The sequence below is a fragment of the Strongylocentrotus purpuratus genome, unplaced genomic scaffold, assembly GCF_000002235.5.
Source record: "Strongylocentrotus purpuratus isolate Spur 01 unplaced genomic scaffold, Spur_5.0 spur5_scaffold_14, whole genome shotgun sequence".
NCBI classification, from domain to species: domain Eukaryota; kingdom Metazoa; phylum Echinodermata; class Echinoidea; order Camarodonta; family Strongylocentrotidae; genus Strongylocentrotus; species Strongylocentrotus purpuratus.
The window spans coordinates 3,232,090-3,249,087 of record NW_022145599.1 but is presented as its reverse complement, the minus strand read 5'-3'; the positions used below and the strand labels follow the sequence as shown (position 1 = coordinate 3,249,087).

Here is a 16,998-nt window from a genome sequence, read left to right as displayed (position 1 = left end):
TACAAAGATATAAATAATAACATAATATGATAATATGACAAAATGATTTGGAAAGGGACACCTTTGGAACATATTAAAGAGTATTTCGTCAGTTTGAATGCTAAATTTTTATAATGATGGCAGTTCTATTTTTTTTTATTCTGTCCAATGACATATAAAACGACCCCTTTAAGCAAACAAGTTTAAAGATATTCTATAATTTTAGACACACCAGAGAAAAAAAGAGATATATGTGATGATGAAGATCTTTTAAATGAATAATCATCTTGCTTTTAGTGAGAGGGGCATATTTTGATGGGGTATAGGAAAAGAACAAGAAAATAGAGTAGATGTCAATTTGACGTACATGTAATGAAACCTTTTTGATTACTTCAAGATATTGACGAATGTTCATCCAATCCGTGCCAGAATGGCGGATCTTGTGAGGATGGTATCGGCGATTTCACGTGTCAATGTGATGAGGGATATTTTGGTTCTCGATGCGAAGAAGGTATGTTTTGGTTCTGAAATGTTAGTTTCCCTACTACCCCTAATACTACAAATCATGTTCTTTGGAATATCAGTTGATAGCAGTGAGGTAATGACCTTATTATACATACATAACAATGCTGTATGTAACTGTAAGCAGTCTTTAAGTATTTTTTTTTTTTACATCAAACCCAGTACTTGAACTGCCTTGTCATATTAAATATACCGTTATTGAATTAAAATAAAAGCATTTATTTTTGATAGACGAAATCTTCATACTGTTAATATACATGCTGTGAACAAGATAAACTGATGCCTTTATTGTTTATCATGAAATATTCTATTACAGACATAGATGAGTGTGGACGTGGTAACCCGTGTCTGAACGGAGCATCTTGCATCAACACAGCAGGTTCATACACATGTGAATGTGCTGATGGGTATACTGGAAACAACTGTGAATCTGGTACGCTAATGCTTGTATTTTAAAGATAGTAGATACAACATCGAAAGTCTCTATCTAGGTTAAATGGTAAAATATTTTAGATGATGGTAATAATTCTTATGTTGGCGGTATTTCACTGCCATCTATATGTTATCACATGCGAGTGTATGTGTGCTTAAGGCGGGGAGGAAGGAGATGGTCCCTATTTGGAAAATTAAAACGCAAATAAAACATCTTATACTGCCCTCGCTTAGTCTTGAATCTAAAGCACGAGGGAAAGGTGACAGCCTTTTAACCCTATCTATTTATTATTTATTATTATTATTATTATTACTATTATTATTATCATTGCAAAGTATTATTCTAATGAATTCGATATCGTTGTAGTCTGCTTATATATCAAAAGTTATCACTATTTCTTTTAATGAAATAAATCCTACATTCTCAACATCAACAACAGACATACTGTATACCAGATGATCAATATCCAATTATCGAATTAATAGATGCAAACTGATATATTTCTTTGATTTTTACTACTGTAAAGGTATTGGTGGATGTGCAACCGGATGGTATGGCGCAAACTGTGACTTAGGTAAGATAGAACAAAATAATCTTTCATCGTGATACATTGATGGTTGACATTTTAACGCAATGAGAAGAGAATAACTTTAAAGTACAGTGATTTACTTTACATTATATAAACAACCAGCACTTACTCTTTCATTTTGTATGCAACGCAGTATCAAACTACAAGTAATCAATTATTTCATCTGAAACTATATCATGAAAAAGGTTTATTTTATATTAATTTATCGACCATAGCACCCTAGAAAAAGCAAACCAAATGATAATTTTTTCTATTTCCTATGCAACTTCCAGCGGTTTGAATATACTGAAGAAAGCAAACTGTAGAGATAATGCATGAAGACAAAAATGAAATAGTTTGATTAGACATTAGTTATGATATCAAGAGCTCCTTTATATTTCCTTTATGCCCATTCCATAAGAAAGTATAATCATACATTACCCTGGCTTTAGCCCATGCAAACTATGAATCACCACATACTATATGTGATTATTGAATTTATACTGTCAAGTTAGAGCAATACCAGTGATTAAATATTTCCAATCTTAAAACATTCTATTACAGACATAGATGAGTGTGGACGTGGCAACCCGTGTCTGAACGGGGCATCTTGCATCAACACACCAGGTTCATACACATGTGAATGTGCTGATGGGTATACTGGAAACAACTGTGAATCTGGTACGCTAATGCTTGTATTTTAAAGATAGATACAACATCGAAAGTCTCTATCTAAGTTATATGGTACAATATTTTAGATAATGGTAGAAAATTCTCATAATGGCTGTTCTAGGCGTTAACGCAACCTTACATGAAGATGTGTATATCGCATATATTAAGCCGATATTGGGATCAATGTTGCTAATGTCTTGGCAATCACACATTACAGAAATCCATGCATTTCTTGCAAAGTACATCTGTCAAGAATAATTGTTGTGTTCACGTTCCTACTTTATTTTAAGTATCTATCAATTCACTTTCATCTATATATTGTCAAATGCGAGTGTATGTGTGTTTGGGGCGGGGAGGAAGGAGATGGTCCCTATTTGGAAAATGGAAACTCAAATAAAACATCTTATACTGCCATCGCTTAGTCTTGAATCTGTAGCACCAGGGAAAGTTGACACCCATTTAATCCTATCTATTAATTACCTATTATTAATATTATTATTATTATTTCTATTATTATCATGGCAAAGTATTATTCTCATAAATTCGATATCTTTGTGGTCTGCTTATATATCAAAAGTTATCACTATTTCTTTTAATGAAATAAATCCTACATTCTCAACATCAAAAACATACATACTGTATACCAGATGATTAATGACCAATTATCGAATTAATAGATGGAAACTGATATATTTCTTTAATTTTTACTACTGTTCAGGTATTGGTGGGTGTGCAACCGGATGGTATGGCGCAAACTGTGACTTAGGTAAGATAAAACAAAATAATCTTTCATCGTGATACATTGATGGTTGACAATTTAACGCAATGAGAAGAGAATAACTTTAAAGTACAATAATTTACTTTACAACATATAAACAACCAGCACTTATTCTTTCATTTTGTATGCAACGCAGTATCAAACTACAAGTAATCAATTATTTCATCTGAAATTATATACCTCACTTAAGAAATCCAGCCATCTGATTGGTCGAATTGCATTCATAAACTTCAACTGTTCCTGTAAAATTCCCGGTAACCATGCTTAAAACATTTCAATATTTTTAATAACCATGGTTATTAAAAAAATAGGTCAGTCTCCATGGTTACCCCATAGGTTTACATGTTAAAAAATGGTTTGAGCGATGGAGGATACCATACGTGTGCGAAAAATTGGTCGGCAATTTCAATACAATTGAATCTCGATCGATCTTACCGACAATTTTATCTTGCATTGTTGACATGAAGACGAAAATTAACTCTCAAAAACAAAAAAACAACATCTGCCGATAGATCTTGATCTAAGTTCGTGCCAATATGCATTGCAAAAGTAAAAGAAGGGTCCGTTTCATGGAGCTTTTGCGAAGCATCCCTCACGCGGAGCCGTTTTCAATCCATTTTAATGTATATATTGGAGAAAACTGCCAAGCATGTTAACGGCGCGCGATAGCCGAGTGGTCTAAGCGTTGGTTTTCGATACACCTCTTGTTGTACGCAAGAGTTCGAATCCCGTCTTCGACAAAAATGTAAATTATTTTTTATTTTTTATTTTTTAGTCTATTTTTTTTTCGGCATATAAAAGTATTAATGACTGCTTTAATATTCGAGAAATAGTTGTTTTCATACGCTCTCGGGAAGGTTACAATTGGGCTATTCCCCTCGGCAAGCCTCGGGGAATAGCACAATTCTAACCTTCCCTTGAGCGTAATGAAACAACTATTTCTCTCAAAGCAGTCATTAATACTATACTATATCATGAAATGTGTTTATTTTATATTAATTTATCGACCATAGCACCCTAGAAAAAGCAAACCAAGGGATTATTTTTTCTATTTCCTATGCAACTTCCAGCGGTTTTAATATACTAAAGAGAAAGCAAACTGTAGAGATAATGCATAAAGAAAAAAATGAAATAGTTTGATTAGACATTAATTATGATATCAAGAGCTCCTTTATATTTCCTTGATGCCCATTCCATATGATATTTAAGGCGCCTATAAAGTATTATCATATATTACCCTTGCTTTAGCCCATTCAAACTATGAATCACAACATTCAATGTGTTATAATTGAACTTATACTGTCAAGTTAGAGCAATACCAGTGATTAAATATTTTCTATCATGAAAAATTCTATTACAGATATAGATGAGTGTGGACGTGGCAACCCGTGTCTGAACGGGGCATCTTGCATCAACACAGCAGGTTCATACACATGTGAATGTGCTGATGGGTATACTGGAAACAACTGTGAATCTGGTACGCTAATGCTTGTATTTTAAAGATAGATAAAACATCGAAAGTCTCTATCTAGGTTAAATGGTACAATATTTTAGATGATGGTAATAATTCTTATGGTGGCTGTACTAGGCGTTAACGCAACCTTTACATGAAGATGTGTATATCGCATATATTAAGCCGATATTGGGATCAATGTTGCTAATGTCTTGGCAATCACACATTACAGAAATCCATGGATTCTTGCAAAGTACATCTGTCAAGCATAATTGTTGTGTTCACGTTCCTACTATGTTTAAAGTATCTATGAATTCACTGTCATCTATATATTGTCACATGCGAGTATATGTGTGTTTGGGGCGGGGAGGAAGGACATGGTCCCTATTTGGAAAATTAAAACTCATATAAAACGTCTTATACTGCCCTCGCTAAGTCTGGAATCTGTAGCACCAGGGAAAGATGACTCCCAATCCCATTTATTTATTACTTATCATTATTATTATTAGTTAATTATTATTATTGTTATTATTTTTATCATGGCAAAGTATTATTCTCATGAATTCGATATCGTTGTGGTCTGCTTATCTATCAAAAGTTATCACTATTTCTTTTAAAGAAATGTAGCTTACATTCTCAACATCAACAACAGACAACCTGTATACCAGATAATCGATGACCAATTATCGAAGTTATAGATGCAAACTGATATATTTCTTTAATTTTTACTACTGTAAAGGTATTGGTGGATGTGCAAACGGATGGTATGGCGCAAACTGTGACTTAGGTAAGATAGAACAAAATAATCTTTCACCATGATACATTTGTAGTTGACAGCTTAACGCAAGGAGAAGAGAATAGTGTTAAAGTGCTATGGTTTACTTTACATTAAATAAACAACCACCACTAACTCTTTCATTTTGTATGCAACGCAGTATCAAACTACAAGTAATAAATTATTTTATCTGAAACTATATCATGAAATCGGTTTATTTTATATTAATTTATTGACCAAAGCACCCTAGAAAAAGCAAGCCAAAGGATCAAGTTTTTCTATATCCTATGTAACTTCCAGCGGTTTTAATATACTGAAGAAAGCAAACTGTAGAGAAAAGGCATAAATACAAAAATAAAATAGTTGGATTAGACATTAGTTATGATATCAAGAGCTCCTTTATATTTCCTTCATGCCCATTCCATAGGATATTTAAGGCGCCTATAAAGTATAACCATATATTACCCTTGCTTTAGCCCATGCAAACTATGAATCATAACATACTATGTGTGATAATTGAATTTATACTGTCAAGTTAGAGCAATACCAGTGATCTAAATATTTCCTATCATGAAACATTCTATTACAGACATAGATGAGTGTGGACGTGGCAACCCGTGTCTGAACGGTGCATCTTGCATCAACGAACCAGGTTCTTACACATGTGAATGTGCTGATGGGTATACTGGAAACAACTGTGAATCTGGTACGTTGATGCTTGTATTTTAAAGATAGATGCAACATCGAAAGTCTATATCTAGGTTAAATGGTACAATATTTTAGATGATGGTAATAATTCTCATGTTGGCTGTACTAGGCGTTAACGCAACCTTTACATGACGATGTGTATATCGCATATATTAAGCCGATATTGGGATCAATGTTGCTAATGTCTTGGCAGTCATACATTACAGAAATCCATGCATTTCTTGCAAAGTAGATCTGTCAAGAATAATTGTTGTCTTCACGTTCCTACTATATTTTAAGTATCTATGAATTCACTGTCATCTATATATTGCCACATGCGAGTGTATGTGTGCTTGGGGCGGGGAGGAAGGAGATGGTCCCTATTTAGAAAATTAAAACTTAAATAAAACACCTTATACTGCCCTTGCTTAGTCTTGAAACTGTAGCAACAGGGAAAAGTGACACCCATTGAACTCTATCTATTTGCTACTTATTATTTTTATTATGAGTTTATTATTATTATTATAACTATTATTATTATCATGGCAAAGTATTATTCTCATGAAATCGATATCGTTGTGGTCTGCTTATATATCAAAAGTTATCACTATTTCTTTTGATGAAATAAATCCTACATTCTCAACATCAACAACAGACATACTGTATACCAGATGATCAATGACCAATTATCGAATTAATAGATGCAAACTGATATATTTCTTTTATTTTTACTACTATAAAGGCATTGGTGGATGTGCAGCCGGATGGTATGGCGCAAACTGTGACTTAGGTAAGATAGAACAAAATAATCTCTCATCATGATACATTGATTGTTGACAGCTTAACGCAAAGAGGAGAGAATATTGTTAAAGTGTAATGGTTTACTTTACATTATATAAACAACAAGCACTAACACTTTTATTTTTGATGCAACGCAGTATCAAACTACAAGTAATCAAATATTTCACCAGAAATTATATAATGAAATACGGTATATTTTATATTAATTTATCGACCATAGCACCCTAGAAAAAGCAAACCAAATGATAATTTTTTCTATTTCCTATGTACCTTCCAGCGGTTTTAATATACTGAAGAAAGCAAACTGTAGAGATAACGCATAAATACAAAAATGAAATAGTTTGATACGACATTAATTATGATATCAAGAGCTCCTTTATATTTCCTTGATGCCCATTCCATAGGATATTTTAGGCGCCTATAAAGTATAATCATATATTACCCTTGCTTTAGCCTATGCAAACTATGAATCACAACATTTTATGTGTGATTATTGAACTTATACTGTCAAGTTAGAGCAATACCAGTGATTAAATATTTCCAACTTGAAACATTCTATTACAGACATAGATGAATGTGGACGTGGCAACCCGTGTCTGAACGGAGCATCTTGCATCAACACACCAGGTTCATACACATGTGAATGTGCTGATGGGTATACTGGAAACAACTGTGAATCAGGTACGCTAATGCTTGTATTTTAAAGATAGATACAACATCGAAAGTCTCTATCTAGGTTAAATGGTACAATATTTTAGATGATGGTAATAATTCTTATGTTGGCGGTACTTAACTGTCATCTATATGTTATCACATGCGAGTGTATGTGCGCTTGGGGCGGGGAGGAAGGAGATGGTCCCTATTTGGAAAATTAAAACGCAAATAAAACATATACTGCCCTTGCTTAGTCTTGAATCTGTAGCACCAGGAAAAGGTGACACCCGTTTTACCCTATTTATTTACTTATTCTTATTATTATTACTATTGTTATTATTAGGGCAAAGTATTATTCTCATGAACTCGATATCGTTGTGGTCTGCTTATATATCAAAAGTTATCACTATTTCTTTTAATGAAATAAATCCTACATTCTCAACATCAACAACAGACATACTGTATATCAGATGATCAATTACCAATTATCGAATTAATAGATGCAAACTGATATATTTCTTTTATTTTTATTACTATAAAGGCATTGGTGGATGTGCAGCCGGATGGTATGGCGCAAACTGTGACTTAGGTAATATAGAACAAAATAATATCTCATCATGATACATTGATTGTTGAGAGCTTAACGCAAAGAGGAGAGAATATTGTTAAAGTGTAATGGTTTACTTTACATTATATAAACAACAAGCACTAACACTTTTATTTTTGATGCAACGCAGTATCAAACTACAAGTAATCAAATATTTCACCAGAAATTATATAATGAAATACGGTATATTTTATATTAATTTATCGACCATAGCACCCTAGAAAAAGCAAACCAAATGATAATTTTTTCTATTTCCTATGTACCTTCCAGCGGTTTTAATATACTGAAGAAAGCAAACTGTAGAGATAACGCATAAATACAAAAATGAAATAGTTTGATACGACATTAATTATGATATCAAGAGCTCCTTTATATTTCCTTGATGCCCATTCCATAGGATATTTTAGGCGCCTATAAAGTATAATCATATATTACCCTTGCTTTAGCCTATGCAAACTATGAATCACAACATTTTATGTGTGATTATTGAACTTATACTGTCAAGTTAGAGCAATACCAGTGATTAAATATTTCCAACTTGAAACATTCTATTACAGACATAGATGAATGTGGACGTGGCAACCCGTGTCTGAACGGAACATCTTGCATCAACACACCAGGTTCATACACATGTGAATGTGCTGATGGGTATACTGGAAACAACTGTGAATCAGGTACGCTAATGCTTGTATTTTAAAGATAGATACAACATCGAAAGTCTCTATCTAGGTTAAATGGTACAATATTTTAGATGATGGTAATAATTCTTATGTTGGCGGTACTTAACTGTCATCTATATTGTAACGATCCGCTCCGCGGTCGTGACGTAACAAAGAGGCCTAACTTAAATGATTGTTGTTTTCAAGCGCGTCATCATACACCGACGCACAATGTTTACGTTAATAATTTGCATACGAGCGATTGACATTTGGATCCATTATTGAGATGCTTTAAGATGTTAAACTGTAATTGTTTATCAATATATCACATGAATTTGGATGGAAAGTTGTTTAGACAATGTGACTTGTTAATATTTACTGCAACTGATATGTCATTCAGAGTGTTGTATTTAATTAATGGTAAAATAAGAGATTTACTTAGATATTTTGCTCTGAAATAGCACAGTCTTCATGTTAAGTCCATTTTCGCTGCGCGCGTACTTTCCAAGATCGCTTAGCGCATCGATTTCCCCAACGTCTGCATTATGCCTTTATAACCCGTAACATTTCTAAAACGCGAGGAGTTGGAATTGGACGCTCGTCGGAATTAGAACTATTTAGTCTCTCCCTGGAAATCCCCCCCCCCCCCCCACCTAAGGACTTGTCTTGGAATTGGGCGCTCGTCGGAACTGGTACCACACATAAGATGTCTCTCCCTCCCTGGAATATAAAGGTACACAAGGAAGTCTACGCTGGAATTAAGATGCTGGAATTAATGAATCACTACTATTAAGATGCAGGAATATTCTAAGTCCACCTCTCCCCCTATGATGCTATGGAATTAAACTAAGACGGAAAACTCCCAAGTCCCATAAATCCCAATGAATCATTGCCCTTCACTTTTTACATGTATTCGAATATAATAACGACAATCGTATACATTTATTAAGTATAACTTATGAGCACAAGGTATTTGTGACAGTGGTGATATAAAAAGATGTAAATATTTGAAGTACATGCATTAATAAAAGTTGACCATTTTCTTTTGTCTTGAAACTGAAATTATGAGTCTATAAACACTTTGTCTTTCTTCTTGACTGGTACTCCTTCATAGTCGTATATTTCGACGAAACGAACGTAAATAAGTATTGTAGCTTCCCCCGTCTTTCCTCAAATAAAAGATAAGATCTAATTACTCTAACCGCTCGGACATTATAAATAATGTCGGCTGACGAATATCCTGACAGATATAAAGAATCAGTTTCCCCAGCTGGGAAAGAGAATAATCCCGACGTAGAGGTCGAGGTTGGAGACGGAGGCGGGGGCGGCCGCCACAATATGTTATCACATGCGAGTGTATGTGCGCTTGGGGCGGGGAGGAAGGAGATGGTCCCTATTTGGAAAATTAAAACGCAAATAAAACATCTTATACTGCCCTTGCTTAGTCTTGAATCTGTAGCACCAGGGAAAGGTGACACCCGTTTTACCCTATTTATTTACTTATTCTTATTATTATTACTATTGTTATTATTAGGGCAAAGTATTATTCTCATGAACTCGATATCGTTGTGGTCTGCTTATATATCAAAAGTTATCACTATTTCTTTTAATGAAATAAATCCTACATTCTCAACATCAACAACAGACATACTGTATATCAGATGATCAATGACCAATTATCGAATTAATAGATGCAAACTGATATATTTCTTTTATTTTTATTACTATAAAGGCATTGGTGGATGTGCAGCCGGATGGTATGGCGCAAACTGTGACTTAGGTAATATAGAACAAAATAATCTCTCATCATGATACATTGATTGTTGACAGCTTAACGCAAAGAGGAGAGAATATTGTTAAAGTGTAATGGTTTACTTTACATTATATAAACAACAAGCACTAACACTTTTATTTTTGATGCAACGCAGTATCAAACTACAAGTAATCAAATATTTCACCAGAAATTATATAATGAAATACGGTATATTTTATATTAATGTATTGACCAAAGCATTCTAGAAAAATCAAGCCAAAGGATCACCCTTTTTTTTTATTTCCTATGTACCTTCCAGCGGTTTTAATATACTGAAGAAAGCAAACTGTAGAGATAACGCATAAATACAAAAATGAAATAGTTTGATAAGACATTAATTATGATATCAAGAGCTCCTTTATATTTCCTTGATGCCCATTCCATAGGATATTTTAGGCGCCTATAAAGTATAATCATATATTACCCTTGCTTTAGCCTATGCAAACTATGAATCACAACATTTTATGTGTGATTATTGAACTTATACTGTCAAGTTAGAGCAATACCAGTGATTAAATATTTCCTATCTTGAAACATTCTATTACAGACATAGATGAATGTGGACGTGGCAACCCGTGTCTGAACGGAGCATCTTGCATCAACACACCAGGTTCATACACATGTGAATGTGCTGATGGGTATACTGGAAACAACTGTGAATCAGGTACGCTAATGCTTGTATTTTAAAGATAGATACAACATCGAAAGTCTCTATCTAGGTTAAATGGTACAATATTTTAGATGATGGTAATAATTCTTATGTTGGCGGTACTTAACTGTCATCTATATGTTATCACATGCGAGTGTATGTGCGCTTGGGGCGGGGAGGAAGGAGATGGTCCCTATTTGGAAAATTAAAACGCAAATAAAACATCTTATACTGCCCTTGCTTAGTCTTGAATCTGTAGCACCAGGGAAAGATGACACCCATTTTACCCTATCTATTTACTTATTCTTATTATTATTACTATTGTTATTATTAGGGCAAAGTATTATTCTCATGAACTCGATATCGTTGTGGTCTGCTTATATATCAAAAGTTATCACTATTTCTTTTAATGAAATAAATCCTACATTCTCAACATCAACAACAGACATACTGTATATCAGATGATCAATGACCAATTATCGAATTAATAGATGCAAACTGATATATTTCTTTTATTTTTATTACTATAAAGGCATTGGTGGATGTGCAGCCGGATGGTATGGCGCAAACTGTGACTTAGGTAATATAGAACAAAATAATCTCTCATCATGATACATTGATTGTTGACAGCTTAACGCAAAGAGGAGAGAATATTGTTAAAGTGTAATGGTTTACTTTACATTATATAAACAACAAGCACTAACACTTTTATTTTTGATGCAACGCAGTATCAAACTACAAGTAATCAAATATTTCACCAGAAATTATATAATGAAATACGGTATATTTTATATTAATGTATTGACCAAAGCATTCTAGAAAAATCAAGCCAAAGGATCACCCTTTTCTTTTATTTCCTATGTACCTTCCAGCGGTTTTAATATACTGAAGAAAGCAAACTGTAGAGATAACGCATAAATACAAAAATGAAATAGTTTGATAAGACATTAATTATGATATCAAGAGCTCCTTTATATTTCCTTGATGCCCATTCCATAGGATATTTTAGGCGCCTATAAAGTATAATCATATATTACCCTTGCTTTAGCCTATGCAAACTATGAATCACAACATTTTATGTGTGATTATTGAACTTATACTGTCAAGTTAGAGCAATACCAGTGATTAAATATTTCCTATCTTGAAACATTCTATTACAGACATAGATGAATGTGGACGTGGCAACCCGTGTCTGAACGGAGCATCTTGCATCAACACACCAGGTTCATACACATGTGAATGTGCTGATGGGTATACTGGAAACAACTGTGAATCAGGTACGCTAATGCTTGTATTTTAAAGATAGATACAACATCGAAAGTCTCTATCTAGGTTAAATGGTACAATATTTTAGATGATGGTAATAATTCTTATGTTGGCGGTACTTAACTGTCATCTATATGTTATCACATGCGAGTGTATGTGCGCTTGGGGCGGGGAGGAAGGAGATGGTCCCTATTTGGAAAATTAAAACGCAAATAAAACATCTTATACTGCCCTTGCTTAGTCTTGAATCTGTAGCACCAGGAAAAGGTGACACCCATTTTACCCTATTTATTTACTTATTCTTATTATTATTACTATTGTTATTATAAGGGCAAAGTTTTATTCTCATGAATTCGATATCGTTGTGGTCTGCTTATATATCAAAAGTTATCACTATTTCTTTTAATGACATGAATCCTACATTGTCAACATCTACAACAGACATACTGTATACCAGATGATCAATGACCAATTATCGAATTAATAGATGCGAACTGATATATATCTTTTATTTTTACTACTTTAAAGGCATTGGTGGATGTGCAGCCGGATGGTACGGCGCAAACTGTGACTTGGGTAAGATAGAACAAAATAATCTCTCATCATGATACATTGATAGTTGACAGCTTAACGCAAAGAGAAGAGAATAATGTTAAAGTGCAATGGTTTACTTTACATTATATAAACAACCAGCACTTACTCTTTCATTGTGTATGCAACGCAGTATCAAACTACAAGTAATTAAATATTTCAGTTGAAACAATATAATGAAATACGGTTTATTTCATATTAATGTATTGACCAAAGCACCCTAGAAAAAGCAAGCCAAAGGATCTTTTTGTTTTCTTCTATTTCCTATGTAACTTCCAGCGGTTTTAATATACTGAAGAAAGCAAACTGTAGAGATACTGCATGAAGACAAAAATGAAATAGTTTGATTAGACATTAATTATGATATCAAGAGCTCCTCTATATTTCCTTGATGCCCATTCCATATGATATTTTAGGCGCCTATAAAGTATAATCATATATTACCCTTGCTTTAGCCCATGCAAGCTATGAATCACAACATACTATGTGTGATGATTAAACTTATACTGTCAAGTTAGAGCAATACCAGTGATTCAATATTTCCTATCTTGAAACATTCTATTACAGACATAGATGAGTGTGGACGTGGCAACCCGTGTCTAAACGGAGCATCTTGCATCAACACACCAGGTTCATACACATGTGAATGTGCTGATGGGTATACTGGAAACAACTGTGAATCTGGTACGCTAATGCTTGTATTTTAAAGATAGATACAACATCGAAAGTCTCTATCTAGGTTAAATGGTACAATATTTTAGATGATGGTAATAATTCTTATGTTGGCTGTAGTAGGCGTTAACGCAACCTTACATGAAGATGTGTATATCGCATATATTAAGCCGATATTGGAATCAATGTTGCTAATGTCTTGGCATTCACATTACAGAAATCCATGCATTTCTTGCAAAGTAGATTTGTCAAGAATAATTGTTGTGTTTGCGTTCTTACTATATTTTAAATATGTATGAATTCACTGTAATCTATATGTTATCACATGCGAGTGTATATGTGCTTGGGGCGGGGAGGAAGGAGATGGTCCCTATTTGGAAAATTAAAACTGAAATAAAACATTTTATACTGCCATCGCTTAGTCTTGACTCTGTAGCACCAGTGAAAGGTGGCACCCATTTAACCCTATTTACGTATTACTTATTATTATTATTATTATTATTATTAGTTTATTATTATTGTTATTACTATTATCATTAGGGCAAAGTATTATTCTCATGAAATCGATATCGTTGTGGTCTGCTTATATATAAAAAATGATCACTATTTCTTTTAATGAAATAAATCCTACATCCTTAACATCAACAACAGACATACTGTATACCAGATGATCAATAACCAATTATCGAAATAATCGATACACACTGATATATTTCTTTTATTTTTACTACTGTAAAGGTATTGGTGGATGTGCAGCCGGATGGTATGGCGCACACTGTGACTTAGGTAAGATAGAACAAAATAATCTTTCATCGTGATACATTGATGGTTGACATTTTAACGCAATGAGAAGATAATAATTTTAAAGTAAAATGATTTACTTAACAACATATAAACATCCAGCACTTACTCTTTCATTTTGTATGCAACGCAGAATCAAACTACAAGTAATAAATTATTTCATCTGAAACTATATCATGAAATTGGTTTATTTTATATTAATTTATGGACCATAGCACCCTAGGAAAAGCAAACCAAAGGATCATTTTTTCTATTTCCCATGCAACTTCCGGCGGTTTTAATATACTGAAGAAAGCATACTGTAGCGATACTGCATAAAGAAAAAAATGAAATAGTTTGATAAGACATTAGTTATGATATCAAGAGCTCTTTTATATTTCCTTTATGACCATTCCATAGGATATTCAAGGCGCCTATAAAGTATAATCATATATTACCCTGGCTTTAGCCCATGCAAACTATGAATCACAACATACTATGTGTGATAATTGAATTATACTGTCAAGTTAGAGCAATACCAGTGATTACATATTTCCTATCTTGAAACATTCTATTTCAGACATAGATGAGTGTGGACGTGGCAACCCGTGTCTGAACGGAGCATCTTGCATTAACACACCAGGTTCATACACATGTGAATGTGCTGATGGGTATACTGGAAACAACTGTGAATCTGGTACGCCAATGCTTGTACTTTAAAGATAGATACAACATCGAAAGTCTCTATATAGGTTAAAAAGTACAATATTTAAAATGATGGTAATAATTGTTATGTTGGCTGTAGTAGGGGTTAACGCAACCTTACATGGACATATGTATAGCGCAATTAATTTTTATTTTTGACATTGTTGCTAATGTCTTGGCAATCACAAATGACAGAAATCCATGCATTTCTTACAAAGTTCATCTGTCAACGATAATTGTTGTGTTTACGTTCCTACTATATTTTAAGTATCTATGAATTCACTGTCATTTATATATTATCGCATGCGTGTGTTTGTGTGCTGGGAGGGGGAGGAGATGGTCCGTTTAACAAAAATTAAAAGTAAAATATAACTTCATATACTCCCCTCGCTTAGTCTTAACTCTGTAGCACCAGCGAAAGGTGACGCCCATTTTTATCCAATTTATTTATTCCTTATTATTATGATTATTATTAGTAGTAGTATTTTATTATTATTATTATCATTGTTATTTTTATATTTTATTCTTTTATATTATGTCTTTCTACCCTCTTTACATTAAACATAAAACAAAAAGCTTAAAAGGTTATTTCCAAGACAATTCATCTAAACAGTAATTATGGCAAAAATCAAAGGAAGTTGATGAAAATTGCTTTTTTCATCAACGTGATAAACTGAGCCCTTATTAAATATTTATATGTACAAATACGTTTACAGGTGGCGGGTGCTTTGCTGGTTTCTGTCAAAATGGAGGAATATGCTTGGAGGGAACCGATTCTTTACAATGTTTTTGTCCTTCTGAGTTCATCGGCCTTCATTGTGAAATAAGTATGTAGATAAAGTATATAGGGCAGGGAGGAGTTAATATTTTGGAAAATAGATATAGGCCTATCAACCTTTTTCGATCTGATCATAGTCAATTAGTCTTTCATGTCATATCATGGCCTTAGCTTCATTTGATTAAACCAAACCTCTCCAGATAAGATATCCTATCTGAGTTATTTTCAAATCCTTGGGGAAAAGTGTTATATCTCATGAATTTGTTATCGTTGTTGTGTGCCTATATATCAAAAGATCAACTCTACAAAACATAATTTTCGTTTCGCTTGCCTTCGAATTGGTTGAAAAGAAAGTGTTTTTGTGAGGTGAGATGTCGCAAATTACAAAACGTATCTATCTTGTATCCCCGGGAGGAATCAACATTGCAGTTACCCGTCATCGTGTTTATGCCACCTTCATACTATGATTGTATTATTATCATTTAAACCATATTGTTGTTTGTTTCATTTACATTTATAAAGGTTTTGATGAATGCAGCATACCCGATGTTTGTAGCAATCATGGAGTTTGTACTAGTATGGAGGGATCTTACATTTGTACGTGTGAAGATGGATGGGGAGGCACAGAGTGTGATATAGGTAAGAACTGGATAATAGACGAATGATGTCTATATGTAGAGGGATAAGGAGGAGGATGACATGACCTTCCATGGAGATATGTATATCGCATATATTTAGCCGATATTGGGATCATTGTTGCTAATGTCATGGCAATCATTCATTACAGAAATCCTTGCATTTTTTGCAAGGTGCATATGTCAAGAATAATTGTTATGTTCACGTTTCTACTATATTTTAAGTATCTATAAATTCACCGTCATTTTTATATTCGATACCAGACACGTGATAAGAAAAAATAATATTTGTTCATTTTTATTAGCTGCCCACGATTGCAATACTCTTTACGGATGAATAGTTTGATGTGATTACGGTCTTTCTCCTACAGGTATTGAGAGCTGTCCCGTTGATTTCTGTCAAAATGGAGGAACATGCCTGGCGGACTTTAACTCTGTTACCTGTATATGTCCTTCAGGTTACATTGGCACTCAATGTGAATCAGGTTTGTTCTCTTATTCGGATTCTACAGGTTCTCATT

General features: G+C 33.6%; 1 protein-coding gene across 1 annotated transcript in view; it reads left to right on the top strand.

Moving 5' to 3' along the window:
- Window positions 1-16,998, top strand: part of LOC579064 — a 55,631-nt gene that overhangs the window by 18,985 nt on the left and 19,648 nt on the right. The window contains exons 18-40 of the mRNA XM_030984936.1: window positions 377-490; window positions 818-934; window positions 1,461-1,508; window positions 2,067-2,183; window positions 2,893-2,940; window positions 4,313-4,429; window positions 5,145-5,192; window positions 5,770-5,886; window positions 6,610-6,657; window positions 7,233-7,349; window positions 7,864-7,911; window positions 8,487-8,603; window positions 10,321-10,368; window positions 10,949-11,065; window positions 11,583-11,630; window positions 12,211-12,327; window positions 12,845-12,892; window positions 13,475-13,591; window positions 14,318-14,365; window positions 14,940-15,056; window positions 15,781-15,891; window positions 16,365-16,481; window positions 16,849-16,962. Coding sequence (XP_030840796.1) covers window positions 377-490; window positions 818-934; window positions 1,461-1,508; window positions 2,067-2,183; window positions 2,893-2,940; window positions 4,313-4,429; window positions 5,145-5,192; window positions 5,770-5,886; window positions 6,610-6,657; window positions 7,233-7,349; window positions 7,864-7,911; window positions 8,487-8,603; window positions 10,321-10,368; window positions 10,949-11,065; window positions 11,583-11,630; window positions 12,211-12,327; window positions 12,845-12,892; window positions 13,475-13,591; window positions 14,318-14,365; window positions 14,940-15,056; window positions 15,781-15,891; window positions 16,365-16,481; window positions 16,849-16,962 — 2,058 coding nt within the window. The remainder of the gene's footprint in view (window positions 1-376; window positions 491-817; window positions 935-1,460; window positions 1,509-2,066; window positions 2,184-2,892; window positions 2,941-4,312; window positions 4,430-5,144; window positions 5,193-5,769; window positions 5,887-6,609; window positions 6,658-7,232; window positions 7,350-7,863; window positions 7,912-8,486; window positions 8,604-10,320; window positions 10,369-10,948; window positions 11,066-11,582; window positions 11,631-12,210; window positions 12,328-12,844; window positions 12,893-13,474; window positions 13,592-14,317; window positions 14,366-14,939; window positions 15,057-15,780; window positions 15,892-16,364; window positions 16,482-16,848; window positions 16,963-16,998) is intronic.